This window comes from Diuraphis noxia, unplaced genomic scaffold (assembly GCF_037042655.1).
Source record: "Diuraphis noxia isolate RWA-SAM2 unplaced genomic scaffold, SU_Dnox_SAM2 contig0002, whole genome shotgun sequence".
NCBI lineage: Eukaryota > Metazoa > Arthropoda > Insecta > Hemiptera > Aphididae > Diuraphis > Diuraphis noxia.
In genome coordinates this window covers 33,868,148-33,881,797 of record NW_028301712.1, presented here as the reverse complement: position 1 = coordinate 33,881,797, position 13,650 = coordinate 33,868,148, and the positions used below count along the sequence as shown (strand labels likewise).

Here is a 13,650-nt window from a genome sequence, read left to right as displayed (position 1 = left end):
TTTAAGTGGATACTCTAGTTATCTCGAAAAATATTAACTTTTTTTGAATTTCTTTTTTTAACTTTTAGGGTTTATTTCTCTAAAACTGTATATAATTTTAATTTTTTCACCCTTTTATTTATTGGTAAACCACTACAACAATATCATGAATTAATAAAACCATTTTTATCACGAATTTACGTGGAACATTTTTATTTTTCATTGGTGGTTTACGAGATATACTTCCCATAATAGTAGTAGTAGTAAGATTTTTATTATTTTTCCAACAATTGTAAAGACCAGGAGCTAGTGATAAATTCGATATCGTTGAATCCAAGATAACAAAATAAATAACAATTAATTAAATATTAAGATAGTACTTTGAACCCTAATCATTTATTAACTTACGGTATCGAATTTATTATTTATAGCTCCTAATCTTTACAAATGAAGAAATAGCATTAAGATTAAACAATGCCGTATTTATCGACTATAACACAGTGGCGGTTTTTAGGGGGGGGGCGAAGGCCCCGCTCGCCACCCCCTTGGATTTTTTTTGTGTCAACTGTTATGTTCTGTAAATTATATATGCATATATATAAGTTATATATGCAACTATTATGGAGGGTGGGGGGCACAAAAATTGAAAATAGCCCCCCCCTTTATGTTTTATCAAAACCGCCACTGCTATAACAGCTCCTTCAACAGTTTAACCATCAATACTTTGAGGAGCTGTATCTCGCAAACAAATCAACGAAAAATAAAAATGTTAATCCATAAATTCATAATTAAAATGGTGTTTTAATAATTCGTGATATTTTTATATATTACCATTTGAAAATCAAAAGTTGATAGTGGTGGTTTCACCAATAAATATAAGGGTGACAAAAAATTAAAATATTATACGGTTCCAGAAAACATAAACATAGAAGTTAAAAAAAAAAAATTAATACTATATAATTACCCACTTAAATGGATCACTTTGTATATAGTATCTGATAAAGTGATAACAAGCTGTTTTTGGTTTTGTTTTTTTTTTTTGTAAACAGAGGTTTTGAATGTGTTGATACATAAATACCAAAAATATGGAAGGTACTAATCGTAAAATTGGGGGTACTTAAAATACCTCCTACAATCGAATCACCGAACAAAAGTCCGGAGAAAAAAAGTCCGACGAACAAAAGTCCGGTTACAAAAGTCCCACGAAAAAAAGTCCGATGTCATAAAAGTCCCGCGAAAAAAAGTCCGGCTTAAAGATACCCAATAAATCGAAAATCATGTAGTTATATTTTTATATTATTATTTTTATTATCTTTTTTATTAATTAAGTACCAAATAATTATAAATAAATTACATTGTTTTTTATATTTATACGAATAAATCCTTTTTTTAATGACCTTTTATAAGTGCTTTTTTTATTTCTAGTGCATATTTATAAGTTTACGGGTCATATATAAGCGCAGAACTGAACTAGAGCAGCTGTACCTTAAACTTATTCTTTATAATCTGGTGTACATAATTTTCGATAGTGGTTTACCCCTCGTAAATAAATAAACCGGACTTTTTTTCGCGGGACTTTTGTTCGTCGGACTTTCTTTCGCCGGACTTTTAGGTATAATTCCCCTACAATCCTCTCCTCTAATTTCGCCTATGCACAATCAAAAATTAAGGATAATATATACTAAACAGGATACTCAACGCCCGCTGTCGCTTAGAAATAATAACTTATATAACTAATCTCCTAAGCCCAGAGGGTAGTTAAAAAAAAAATCCACGGAAAAAAAAGCGGGCAAGTCGTGGATGTCGCTCTGCTGTACAGTAGGTTACAAGAGGGTTACCTACTGTAATGGATGGAATTAAATTTGAATCCAATGATATTATATCATTGTATACGAAAAACGATTCTAAGCGGAGACGGTTTATCTGTCTAGGATATATTATAGATTATTAAAAATTTTCAAATCTTAGTTTTAAAAAGAAAAATTTTTATGAATTTCTAGTTTGAAATAATTTGCGAATTTTCGTGATTTTTACATATGTTGTCAAAATTCAAACTTTGAATGCTTAAAAAAAAAATTGTGACTATATATTCCTTTTATTTTGCAACTGCTATTGTAAAAATATGTTAGGAGCCTTGTATTAAATTTTCAAATCTTAGAGACTTAGAATTAAAAAGGAAAACTTTTATGAATTTCTATCTAAGATAATTTGAATATTGCCGTATTTTTTACGTATTTAGTCAAAATTTGAACTTTAAATGCTTATAAAAAAAAAATTGTGACTATATATTTCTTTTATTTTTCAATTGCTATTGTAAAAATATATAATGAGCCTTGTATTAAATTTTCAAATCTTAAATATAAAAGGAAAATTTTTTATGAATTTCTAGCATAAAATAATTTACGAATTTTCGTGATTTTTACGTAATATGTTGTAAAAATTCAAACTTTGAATGCTTATAAAAAAAAATTGTGACTATGTATTTCTTTTATTTTTCAACTTCTATTGTAAAAATATGTTAGGAGACTTGTATTAAATTTTCAAATCTTAGAATTAAAAAGAAAAACTTTTATGAATTTCTATCTAAGATAATTTGAACATTGCCGTAATTTTTACGTCTTTAGTCAAAATTTGAACTTTAAATGCTTATAAAAAAAAATTGTGCCTACGAATTTTTAATATTTTTTAACTTCTATTGTTACAATGTGTTAGAAGCCTTGTATTAAATTTTCAAGCTTTTCTACCGAACAAATAAATTTTTATCGATATTTATAGAAAAAAAAAACTAATAAAGTTGAAAAATTAAAATGTCAGTAAACAGCTCAAAACAAATCTAAATATTTTGAAAATTTTATCAAATATATAACACGCCTATATAAACATTCAGTCAAAATTTCAAGTATCTGTGGTAATTTGTTTTAGAGTTACACCAAAATAAGGAAATCGCTAAAAGTGAAAATCCCATGTTGTAAAAATTTAAATTTCAAATGCTCACAAAAATTTAATTTGAATATCCGGTGGACATTTTTTTTTGTGATAAAGATTGACAAACTTGTAAGGAATCTTGTATTAAGTTTTCAAATCTTAGATTTAAAAATAAAATTTTATATGAATTTCTAGCTTAAAATAATTTGTGAATTTTTGTGATTTTTTTGAATTTTGTCATAATTCAAACTTTGAATGCTTATAAAAAAAATTGTGACTATGAATTTATTTTATTTTTCAACTGCTATTGTAACAATATGTTAAGAGCCTTGTATTAAATTTTCAAGCTTTTCTACCCAACAAATACATTTTTATCGATATTAATTTAAAAAAAAAACTAATAATGATTGAAAATTGCAAATACCTTTTAATAGTTCAACTTAAGTCGAAAATTTTTGTAAATTTAATGGTGGATAGAATATACTTATACAAACATTCGGTGAAAATTTCATGGATCTATGGTCATTTGTTTTAAAGTTACATGAAAAACCAAAATCAATTTTGTCGAAAACTGATTGTGCGTAAAATTTCCCGTTTTTCCCTTAATTTTAAGTTTGTTTTTCTCGATTGTTTAGAAAAGTATTAAGAATATTTTACTTTTGACCCCCCAAAGTACCAACTAGATTCACTTTCTGATCAAATGAGGTACTGAAGTCAAAAATCGAAGCACTTTTACTGCCCCAAAACGTGATGACAGACACAAAAAAAAAAAAAAAAAAAACACACATCATGGTAAAATCAATACATTCATCGCTCCGCTCAGACAAATAAATATATTTTAAATAAAAATGGTATTTATTTACTTACAATTGGTACTTTTTTTAAATACTATAATTAAAACTTTATGTGAATAAATATAATTTTTCTCGCTTTTTGGGATGCAAACTATTCAGCCACTTGACAGTACCAACTATCAAGTTATATGAGTCAGTGGCGTAGTCAGGAGGGACTGCCAGCACCGTGCTGGTAGGCGATAATCATGGCCCCCACCTTAATCTGGGCTTAAAGTATGGATTGGATAGAAATATTGATTTGGTACCTACTTATAACTAAAAATATTTACAAGAATTCAGCAATTACAAACTTGAGCTATTTATTATAAATGGTGCAGATGTGAATAAAATCTGACACTTATGGTCAAATCAGACCCTCCACTTATAACTATCTTAAACCATATGAAACCAGAAATAATTAAAGTATCAGAGATAATGCAAAAAGTATACATGGTAAAAGTATGTAAAGAATCTAAAATAAATATTTGAATACATTTCTCGTAGGTACTAAAGACAAAACCAAGTAAATTTGTATTTAGTAATGTTAGTAGGAACTGAATAAAGGAATGTGATAAATACAGATTTATAAAACACTATATACAATTTGGATAAGTATATTTTTTCTATGTATAAAAATTAAAAACCAAATCACCAAGTAAGGTATTGCAAAAAACAATAGATACAAAAACAGTGTATTATTTTAACATCTATTATCTATATTATAATAATTAGATTTAAATATAAATAATAGAAAACAATATAATAAGATAATATTTTGAAGATCTAATAGTAAAATGTAGAGTAAACAAAAAATAAAACTTAAATTAGTTGTCGGTAAAAATTAAAAAGGAACAAGATTTAAAATTAATAAAGATTATTTACCTAACGGTGAAAATCTAATCAAATCCACTGACTAGAAAATTTAGATGCAAAAAGGAACCAAAACAAGTTGTTTTTAACATAATTAAACTAATATCAAACAAATATTTTATATTGACATACAACATGAAAAATTATATTTCTAAATGCATTACAAATTTCAATTATTCAAGCAAATACCTATGCAATGTTAACTGGAGCTGTTTAAAAAATTTACCTAGTAAAAGTAACGAATCATCAGATCCATCTTAAGTGAATAATAAATGGATTTAAAGATACTAATATAATATGTACTAAGATACTAACTGTAAGTAAACATTTTCATTACTTATTTAAATATTACTCAATATTAGAATAATTTAATACACAGTTAAAATATGCAAAACATACTAAAAATAATATTTTGAAACATTAACTGAATGCATTTAAGATATTTATAACTTTTTTCATACAAAATCATTTAAGATGAAGTGATATTTTACTACTTTGAATAAAACTGTATTTTCTAAAAATCTATAATTTAGTGATAAATTAAATAGTATAGAAATTAAAAACAATTATACTCTGTTTCAAAATAGAATATATCAGTACTGCGCGTGTGGAATGATTGTCATGGCAAAACGGATCCCAAATTTCTCCCTCTACTGGTCACTATTGTACGAGTTATTTTTAAATATGAAGTCTCAATGTTATACACCTAGAGGCGGCTCTTGAGACCCGATAGGGGGGGGGGGGAATCATCATTTTCCAAAAAAAAATTTGTTAATAGATATATGTTTTTTTTTTTATATAATTTTGTTTTCAATAATATAAAAATTTTTTTTTTAAATACCCCGGAAAGCAGGTTCTATAGTGGGATGAGGTGTGTGCCATTAGATTGAAACCGGTTGATATCTGGTAAGTTCTCTTTTGAAACGGAGTACAGTTGCCAAATAATATTTTTATTAAAAAAACTTGGGAATGTAGTTAAGAGGAGTTCATATTTTAGATATAATAATAAATATTTTATGCTAGATGTTACAGTTGATAAATATTAATGACAAAACAAAAATCTTGTAACTTAGATATTTTTCTATTCAAATCATGTAATAAAAATGAAATTTTTTTAAATAGTGTTCATTTATGCAATTACATTATATTCTTATCAAAACTGAAAAATTGAATTTTGAATTTAGCATTTCAAAGTGTAAAGTATTGAATCTCAATCTCATAATAAAGGCATTATATTATAATCGGTAAATTAATATAGTAAGATGTCATATATTTAAGTGAACAAAAATTATATTTTCACTTAAATATTCAATAAAAATAATATTAATAATAATTACTACTTTTCTATTATGAACTCCTTTTATCAGATTTATTAAATAAAATATAAATATTGTTTAAATATATATTATTTTTAGATCGCTAGATAATAAACCAGTTATACAAGTATAAAAAGCTAACTATTATCTTAGATTAAATTGGTGAAATAATAGCCATCATAAAAAAATTAAAGCGAATGCAGGATATTTTATAAGTTAATTCATTCTTCTTTAGGTTCTTCAGAACTTTGGAAGGGAGGGCCAGCAGCTTCATCAACTTCAAGAGATAGTTCTTCAGGATCAGGAGCACGGGGCAAAAATTCAGAATCTGGGTACATTTTTGAAAAAATAGATTTTGCCTGGAATAATTAAAAAATAATATAAAATATCTTTAAAAAATATGTATATAACAAATTATTTTTATTTTACTTGTTTAACAGCAAACTCATAATCAACATCTAGATCAGGTCCTGAACACAAATGTACATTACTCGGAACATTTTGTGATAGATCATATTCAGATGTTTCAGGACAATTAAAATATAACGCATACAATATTTGAGGCTTTAATGACTCATTTAGTATGTTTGACTCCCCACTTGATGCAGACGAATCCCCCTAAAAGACCTCATATTAATACTTCAATGAAAATATATAAAACAAAATTAAAATACCTCTTTTGACGTTTGGGTTGATTGAGTATCGGTATTTATTCTAATTGTAGTGCCATCTGCATATTCCGAATGTAATAATGCATCAACAGCCGGTTTTAAATCATTAACTGCATTATCAATTTGTTTAGTGGTCATGTGTAGTAAATCTAGAATGTTTATGTTAATATAAAGTAAATAGGTAGTTAAATAAAATTATGCCTAATTGTTTACTTACATAGTCCTGGTGGGCAAACATGAGTGGATGGTCCTGCTTCAATTACTGTTATTGGCTCTTTTCCTTTAATTGGAAATTGAAGTAATGTCAAAGACTCTTTGTCCGTGGTAGATATTGATCTATCAATTATAAAAATGCCTCTTGAAAGACCTGCTTTAGGAACAGAGCCTAAAAACTCTGGCGGAGCATCAGCAACACCCATTACAAGATGATCACAATCAAGCCTTGATCCATCAGATAAAATAGCTTTACATTCATTGTTGTCTGCTATAATACTATCAGCTGCCCGTTTCAGATGATACACACCTCCAAAAACAGCGCATAGCCTAAAGCACAAAAATAAAGTTATTTCACTGTGTACAACAATAGATAGTTACTTTAAAATGAATTTATTTACATACCGGCAAAAACATTGTGGAAGTTCTCCAGTACCATACATGGGCCACAAAAATGGTGTGTTACCATAACGACCGAGGCTACTTAAGAATCGTTGGGTTCTTTCAACACCAACCATACATGGTGTTGTATCATTTGACATAGCAATAGCATATAATACATAATGCATTAGATTTTCAGTTAAGCCTTTGCTTTCTAAGTATTGTTTTAATGTTTTATCTTCAAATCCTTTAAATTCACCACTCTCTGGCTTATATTCAACACACAAAGTCAATAGTTGCATTAATTGTCGTTTTTCAATAAGTCCAACATTCTTAGTAGCAAAAACATCTGCTCGAGAACATGGAACTGTTTCTAATTTATCAGACTGCCATGTAAGAATACGATTTACACATCGAAATTCAGCATAACGAGAGATATTTGATGAAATAAGAAGTTCTACCAGAGTGCCACGGGAGAAAAGTAACTGCAACAGATTAATTTATAAATATAATGTGGTTTCATAAAACAAATAGAAATAGAAATAGCTTTGAACAATAGTAAATATAATGAAACTAACTTTTGGTGCTAAATCCAGGTTAAATTTACGTCCCAGGGTTTTAATTTTAGCCTGACACCAAAGTTTATCATTCTGTTTTAATGTAGCTTCAGCTTCAGTCAATCCATCTTTACTTTCTTTTGGACTATCTTCAGTTTGGGTAATTTTTGCACTGAGTAAATTACCAACTGAAGGAAGTTTTCTAAAATAAAATATAGTTTTAATGAAAACTTAAAACTTAAAATATTAAAATTATCATACTCAGGTATAAACCATTTTTCTTCAATATTGAATACAGTGGAAAATTGATTGCCTATAGTTATAGACTTCTCAGTGTCTTGCACTAATGAAGAAGATGTTTTCACAAAATCATTTGTTTTTCCATTTCTACATTCATCTAACCACTTTTGAAGAGCTTCAAATGTAAATGATGCCCACATACCACCATAATAATCATTTCTATAAGAACCAATACAAATATTTATAATTAGGTACAATATGATTTTGAAATAGAATATTTTGAGCAATTTTTAGTAGAACATAATATACCTATCTAAATGTAAAACTCGTTTTCCAATTCGACTAGCAGCAGCTGCAACAATTGACTCAGTCATACCTGAAATCATTTTATTTAATATGTATTATATTTTTAGCTTATAAATCAATGAAACAAAAACACTACACTTTTAACAACCACTCTAATCTATTCATGGATCCCAAAATTACAAATAAAGCTCATATAGTTTTCCACTAAGTTAGCTTTACAATGTTAACGATAGAAATGTTTTTAAATTCTCAATAGTATTGTTTGATTTTTAATATATATATAAAAAATTGTAAGACAGCAACAATTTTTAACGAAATTACTTATAATTGTTAACTATGCCAATTGATTGGCATTAACAAACAAATAATTTATAAATATAGAATTTTATACATTATATACCAGACAACATTTTTCTATTTAAATTTTAAACCAATAAAATTAACAAAAATTAACACTGTGTGTATATCCTCCGGGCATTTAGATGAATAATTTACTGTGTAGAACATGGTACTTAGTCACAATTGCAACACCAATTCAAGGTATAGTAAAACAATATCAATAAAATATTATAATATAAATAAAAATCTTACTATGTTCCCAATAGAACACCAGTAAAGAATAATAATTACCAAAATTACAAAATATCACCAATATTAATTGGTGTTCAAACAAAATACACATACATAGTAATAATATACATTTATACAATGATAAATAATAATGATTAACTTAGGAAATTTTATTCATTAGTTAATAGTTTTAACTTGTAACTATTACTATTATTAACAACTATAGAAAGACCAATCATACATTTCTCGATGTATATGAAACAACTAAGCTTCAAATTCAATTTGAGTTTTTACTACTTTTTAGTGATCTATAATAGAGAAAATATATATTTTTATTTTATGGTTTATTTAGTTTTTATGGACTATAACATAATAGATAATGGAAATTCACTTTCTCTTACCATGACCAATAGACCATAATAGAATATCTGATTACACAACCATTAAATGAAGTGCTAACCAAACCATGTATATAAATTTAAATAGCAGATTTTTAGGTTTTTAAAAGCTTAAAATATGATGCTAAGATGTTCTAAATACTCTAAAATATTCTCTAAATATTACTTAAACTTTTAAATATAAAAATTTTTTTTCAAAATAGTTAAATAAAACCAATAAATCTGTTATGCACCATTTGTTTGGTAACAGTTAAATTATTTAAATATAAAAAATGTTAATAATTGAATGATTTTTAATTTATTCAATTCTTAAATAAAAATTTGTTTTGGTCTAGGAAAAATTGTAGCTAGAAAAAATCAATTCGAGAAATTAAGAAAACATAATTTTTTATAGACAATAATATAATAAATTCTAAAATATGAAAAATAGGCTGAATATTCTGTTATGTCAAGACATATTCTGCTACAAGGTGATATATTAAATACTTGCTAATGTTGTGAAGATTTTTTTTTAAACAAAATAATCATTTGGTAGAAACTTAATATATTTAACTTTTTTTAGTAACAAAATCCTTTTTTTATTTTAAGCACATTTTATGACTGATATATCCTTTAATTCAAACTCTACGATCTACACATTACAATGTTAGATATAATATAATAGAAAATTACAGAAACTGTATACTTAATATATACAAATATAATGTAATGATATTAACATACATTAGGATACAAAGTATTTATAGGGGAACTATTTTAATTTAAGTTATGTTTGTCAATTATTGTGTATTACATAGTTTGAAGTGCCTAATATTTATAACTAAATAAATAATTACATTTTAGGTAAATGGGTTTAAAATGGGTCTTAAATCTTATAGGTTTTAATTTTTTTAATGATTAGTTTTAAATTTTAAATCAAAGCTTTTTAACATGTTAACTGCCATGCAACCTCGAGAATATTTGTAATGGGTACACCATGTATATTTTTCAGTGTTATTATAAATTTGTATTTGTACCTATATATACTATTGAATTAGAAAAAAAATTTAAAATACAAAAAAAAAAAAATGTTAAAATTATGTTTATTACATAAAAAAAAAAAAATTCAATTATTCCCACTACGCCACAGTGTATTTTAAAGATCATTATTGTAGCATCAGGGAAAAGTTAGTAATATAAATATAAATTAATTTACGACAGTCCGCAGCCATATGGCCTCCTACGAATGATATGGTGCGGCAGCTAGCGGTCTAAAAGTTATCAATACCTAAGTATTTTTATACGGATGCCGGCGGCCGCATGGCAGTCAACGTGTTTAATAAAGACTTTCTAATATGAGTTTAAAATATCATTGCAGTTTAAATAACTAAAAATATGATACACACATTACTCAGGGTATTCAATGCTCCTTTACTATCATTATCTAAACTTTAAATACTTAAAAATCTAATATGATCAAAGTTAAATATAATAATCCATCAATTAAATATTTGATAATAATAATAGGATTGATAACTTTTTACTAGCTAATGAGTAATAGTTAATAACTGAAAAGTTTTAAACTATAACTGTAATGTATACTTTAGTATTTATATAATATATTATTATAAATTCTAGATTTCATAATATGAAAATATTATTATTACTTTTTTTAAATAAAAAGTTCATGGTAGGTAAAGAATTTGTTAAAATTCAAATTTCCATATTAATTATGTATTGATTATATTATATAACTTAAGTTTTTTTGTACTAGAAAAAAATGACAATTATCTTTAAATATTTACAAAACAATGAAAATAAAAACAAATTGTTCTTAAATATAAATTATTTGATTTGTATAATGTAATACAAACAATTTTACTCAGTCATGGGATATATATTGGAGAATGAAATTAAACATTAAAATTTAGTACCTTAATTGACCTCCTTAATTATATCATTTATCGATTCTCGGTGACCACCCAACCCATGTAAGGTGCAGAATAAAAGAATAAAAATAAATACAAAATATGATAATTAAGATGCTTACACTACACCCCAAATTGTAAAAATAATTATACACATATGGATCTTATTACCAGTGCCAATGACGATCACTTCATACTTGGATGGCAGGTTGTCCTCCATATTGAAGTAAATTGTTTGTAATTTATAGAATTATCTCACAGCGCTAGCCGCTTCCTTTCGAATGATTTATTAGGCAAATGATTTACTATTGACGGCAGAGAATGCCTAAAAATAAATTGCAAAACGGAAGGCAAATTAATGATTAAGTAATAATTCAAGTATTTAACATCGGTGATAACCGTGACACCACGTCCGTCTCTCACCGATTTATAAATGTAATATGTAATCAGTAATCATCGACCATCGTATATTATCATTTATCACTTAACACTATTCACAGTATGTGAAGAAAAAAAAATAGTAAAATTATCAATAATTCTATTTATCCCATACCACGGTTACAGGCTGTTGAAACCTCAATTCTCATTTTTTATACTACCTTATGCATAATACATTTACAACTTAAAACTATGTTATACCAGTTATACCACAGAGGCGGTACAATACTTACAACTGGCCCTAAGAATTGCGATACGGTTACAACATCATACCGGTCATCCGCTGCCAACATCATGCCGAGCCACCAGCTCAAGGTCAACAGAAATATTTTTCGGTGATCAATGGGATTTTGATAGCTGTGAGCAGTGTGAGCTGTGAGCTGTCGCTTCTCGCTTCTATTATAGTATTATGTTCTATGGTTAGTACCGAAGTTGCAAGGTCTCTGTTTATAACTTAAATATCTGTTCGAAATGTCTCAAGAAAAAGTAATTGAGAAACCTCTGCAACAGTTCGTTGTTCAAGCCCTAAAATTGGAAGGAGAGAGTTTAGTGGAAGTTATTAAACAAGCGTTGGATTGTGTTGACACATTTGTATTTGCGGAACTCTTAGAATGCCCTAACGTTATTGCATTAGAAACCACATCTCATGCTCCATATTTACATGCGTTACGTATTTTTTCGCAAGGTACGTATTTGGATTATTTGGAAAAAAAAGAATATCTTCCAGAACTCAGTGAACCCCAGATAAAAAAACTACAATATTTAACAATTGTTACATTGGCCAATAAAATGAAAAGAATACCTTATGATGTTCTCTTGAAAGAGTTGGATGTTGATAATGTCAGGGACTTAGAGGACTTAATCATTGAAGCGATCTATTCCAATGTGGTTTCTGGCGAACTCGACCAACGGAGTGATTATCTAGAAGTTGATTGGACAGTTGGTAGGGACGTTGGAATTAACGATACTGACAACATGATAGACATATTACAACAGTGGTGTGATTCCTGTGAGAGTGTTCTTTCTACAGTTCAAGCTCGAATTGTTGATGCTAATCGAACTAAACAAGATGTACTGAAACACCGCGCTGCTGTCGACAATGAAGTTGCTAGTGTGAAAAAAGCAATAAGAACTCAAATACAAGATGAAGAAATGTCAGTGGATACTAGTGGTCCTACAAAAAAAAGTGTTAAAGGAACAAAACCTAGTGGTGCTAAATTTTGGAACAAGTAAAGAACTGTACAATACCTTATAATAATTCACATATTACATTAATTTATAATCATTATAATTATGATTTTTTTTTGTATAAAATGGTTTTAATATGTAGAAATGAGCAGATATAAGCCATAACTATATAATTATTTTTCCTAATAATCTTTTTAATTTAATTTTGTGTTAGATTTTGGTACTGGATATACAAAACTTACTTTTTGATGTATGATGTATCCACCAACCTATCATAATCTTTATATTAATAAAGATTTTTTTTTTTTTGTAAATATTGCTTATAATTATTTACAATATAAACTAACTTTCTATCAGCAAGTATGATGAGTGATATATTATTTAAATTATTAACAAATTCTTAAATACTCGCTTAAATAAAAAGCCACTATGCAGCACCACATGACTAGATAATTATTATTTAATTACCTAAGATATTTAGGCTAAATTATCTTGGTTCCTCTGCAGATGATTCCTGGGAGTTAGAAGAAGGATAATTATTTAACTGTTATGAGTTTAATTTATTATGGTTTGAGGAGTATTGTGCCTTAGACATTTAATCATTGAAGTAATTAGTTTTTAAGTATAAAGATGTTTAATAGTTATTCACCACCGTGATAACTTAACTATATGTGATAAACTGAAATGTTTGGAAGGTTTTGCCACATTTCAAAGCTGAATCCTGGTAAAACAGATTAGATTATTAATTAAATCGATTTATTTATTGTTAGTTAATTTGATATGGAAAGTTGTAAATTTAATAATGTTCTGAGAGGTATAGTTTATGTTTTTCACTTGAGTTAGACGTGGGCCTGAGGT

The 13,650-nt window shown here is 27.1% G+C and overlaps 3 protein-coding genes across 5 annotated transcripts in view; 2 read left to right on the top strand and 1 right to left on the bottom strand.

The window, feature by feature from the left end:
* The window catches only part of LOC149058366 (uncharacterized), a 476,835-nt gene that overhangs the window by 87,058 nt on the left and 376,127 nt on the right, over positions 1–13,650 (top strand). The window lies entirely within an intron of this gene.
* Rep (Rab escort protein) lies at positions 5,423–11,604 on the bottom strand. The gene is made up of 9 exons (XM_015513940.2): positions 11,338–11,604; positions 8,295–8,361; positions 8,007–8,204; positions 7,767–7,947; positions 7,213–7,673; positions 6,812–7,137; positions 6,598–6,743; positions 6,353–6,541; positions 5,423–6,282 (listed from the first exon to the last, which is right to left on the bottom strand). The coding sequence occupies exons 1-9, from the start codon at positions 11,384–11,386 to the stop codon at positions 6,145–6,147; spliced, it is 1,755 nt and encodes a 584-aa protein (XP_015369426.1). The 5' UTR covers positions 11,387–11,604; the 3' UTR covers positions 5,423–6,144.
* Positions 11,942–13,232, top strand: CSN7 (COP9 signalosome subunit 7). Its single transcript, XM_015513388.2, has one exon. It carries the CDS (start codon positions 12,076–12,078, stop codon positions 12,835–12,837), a length of 762 nt encoding a protein of 253 aa, XP_015368874.2. The 5' UTR covers positions 11,942–12,075; the 3' UTR covers positions 12,838–13,232.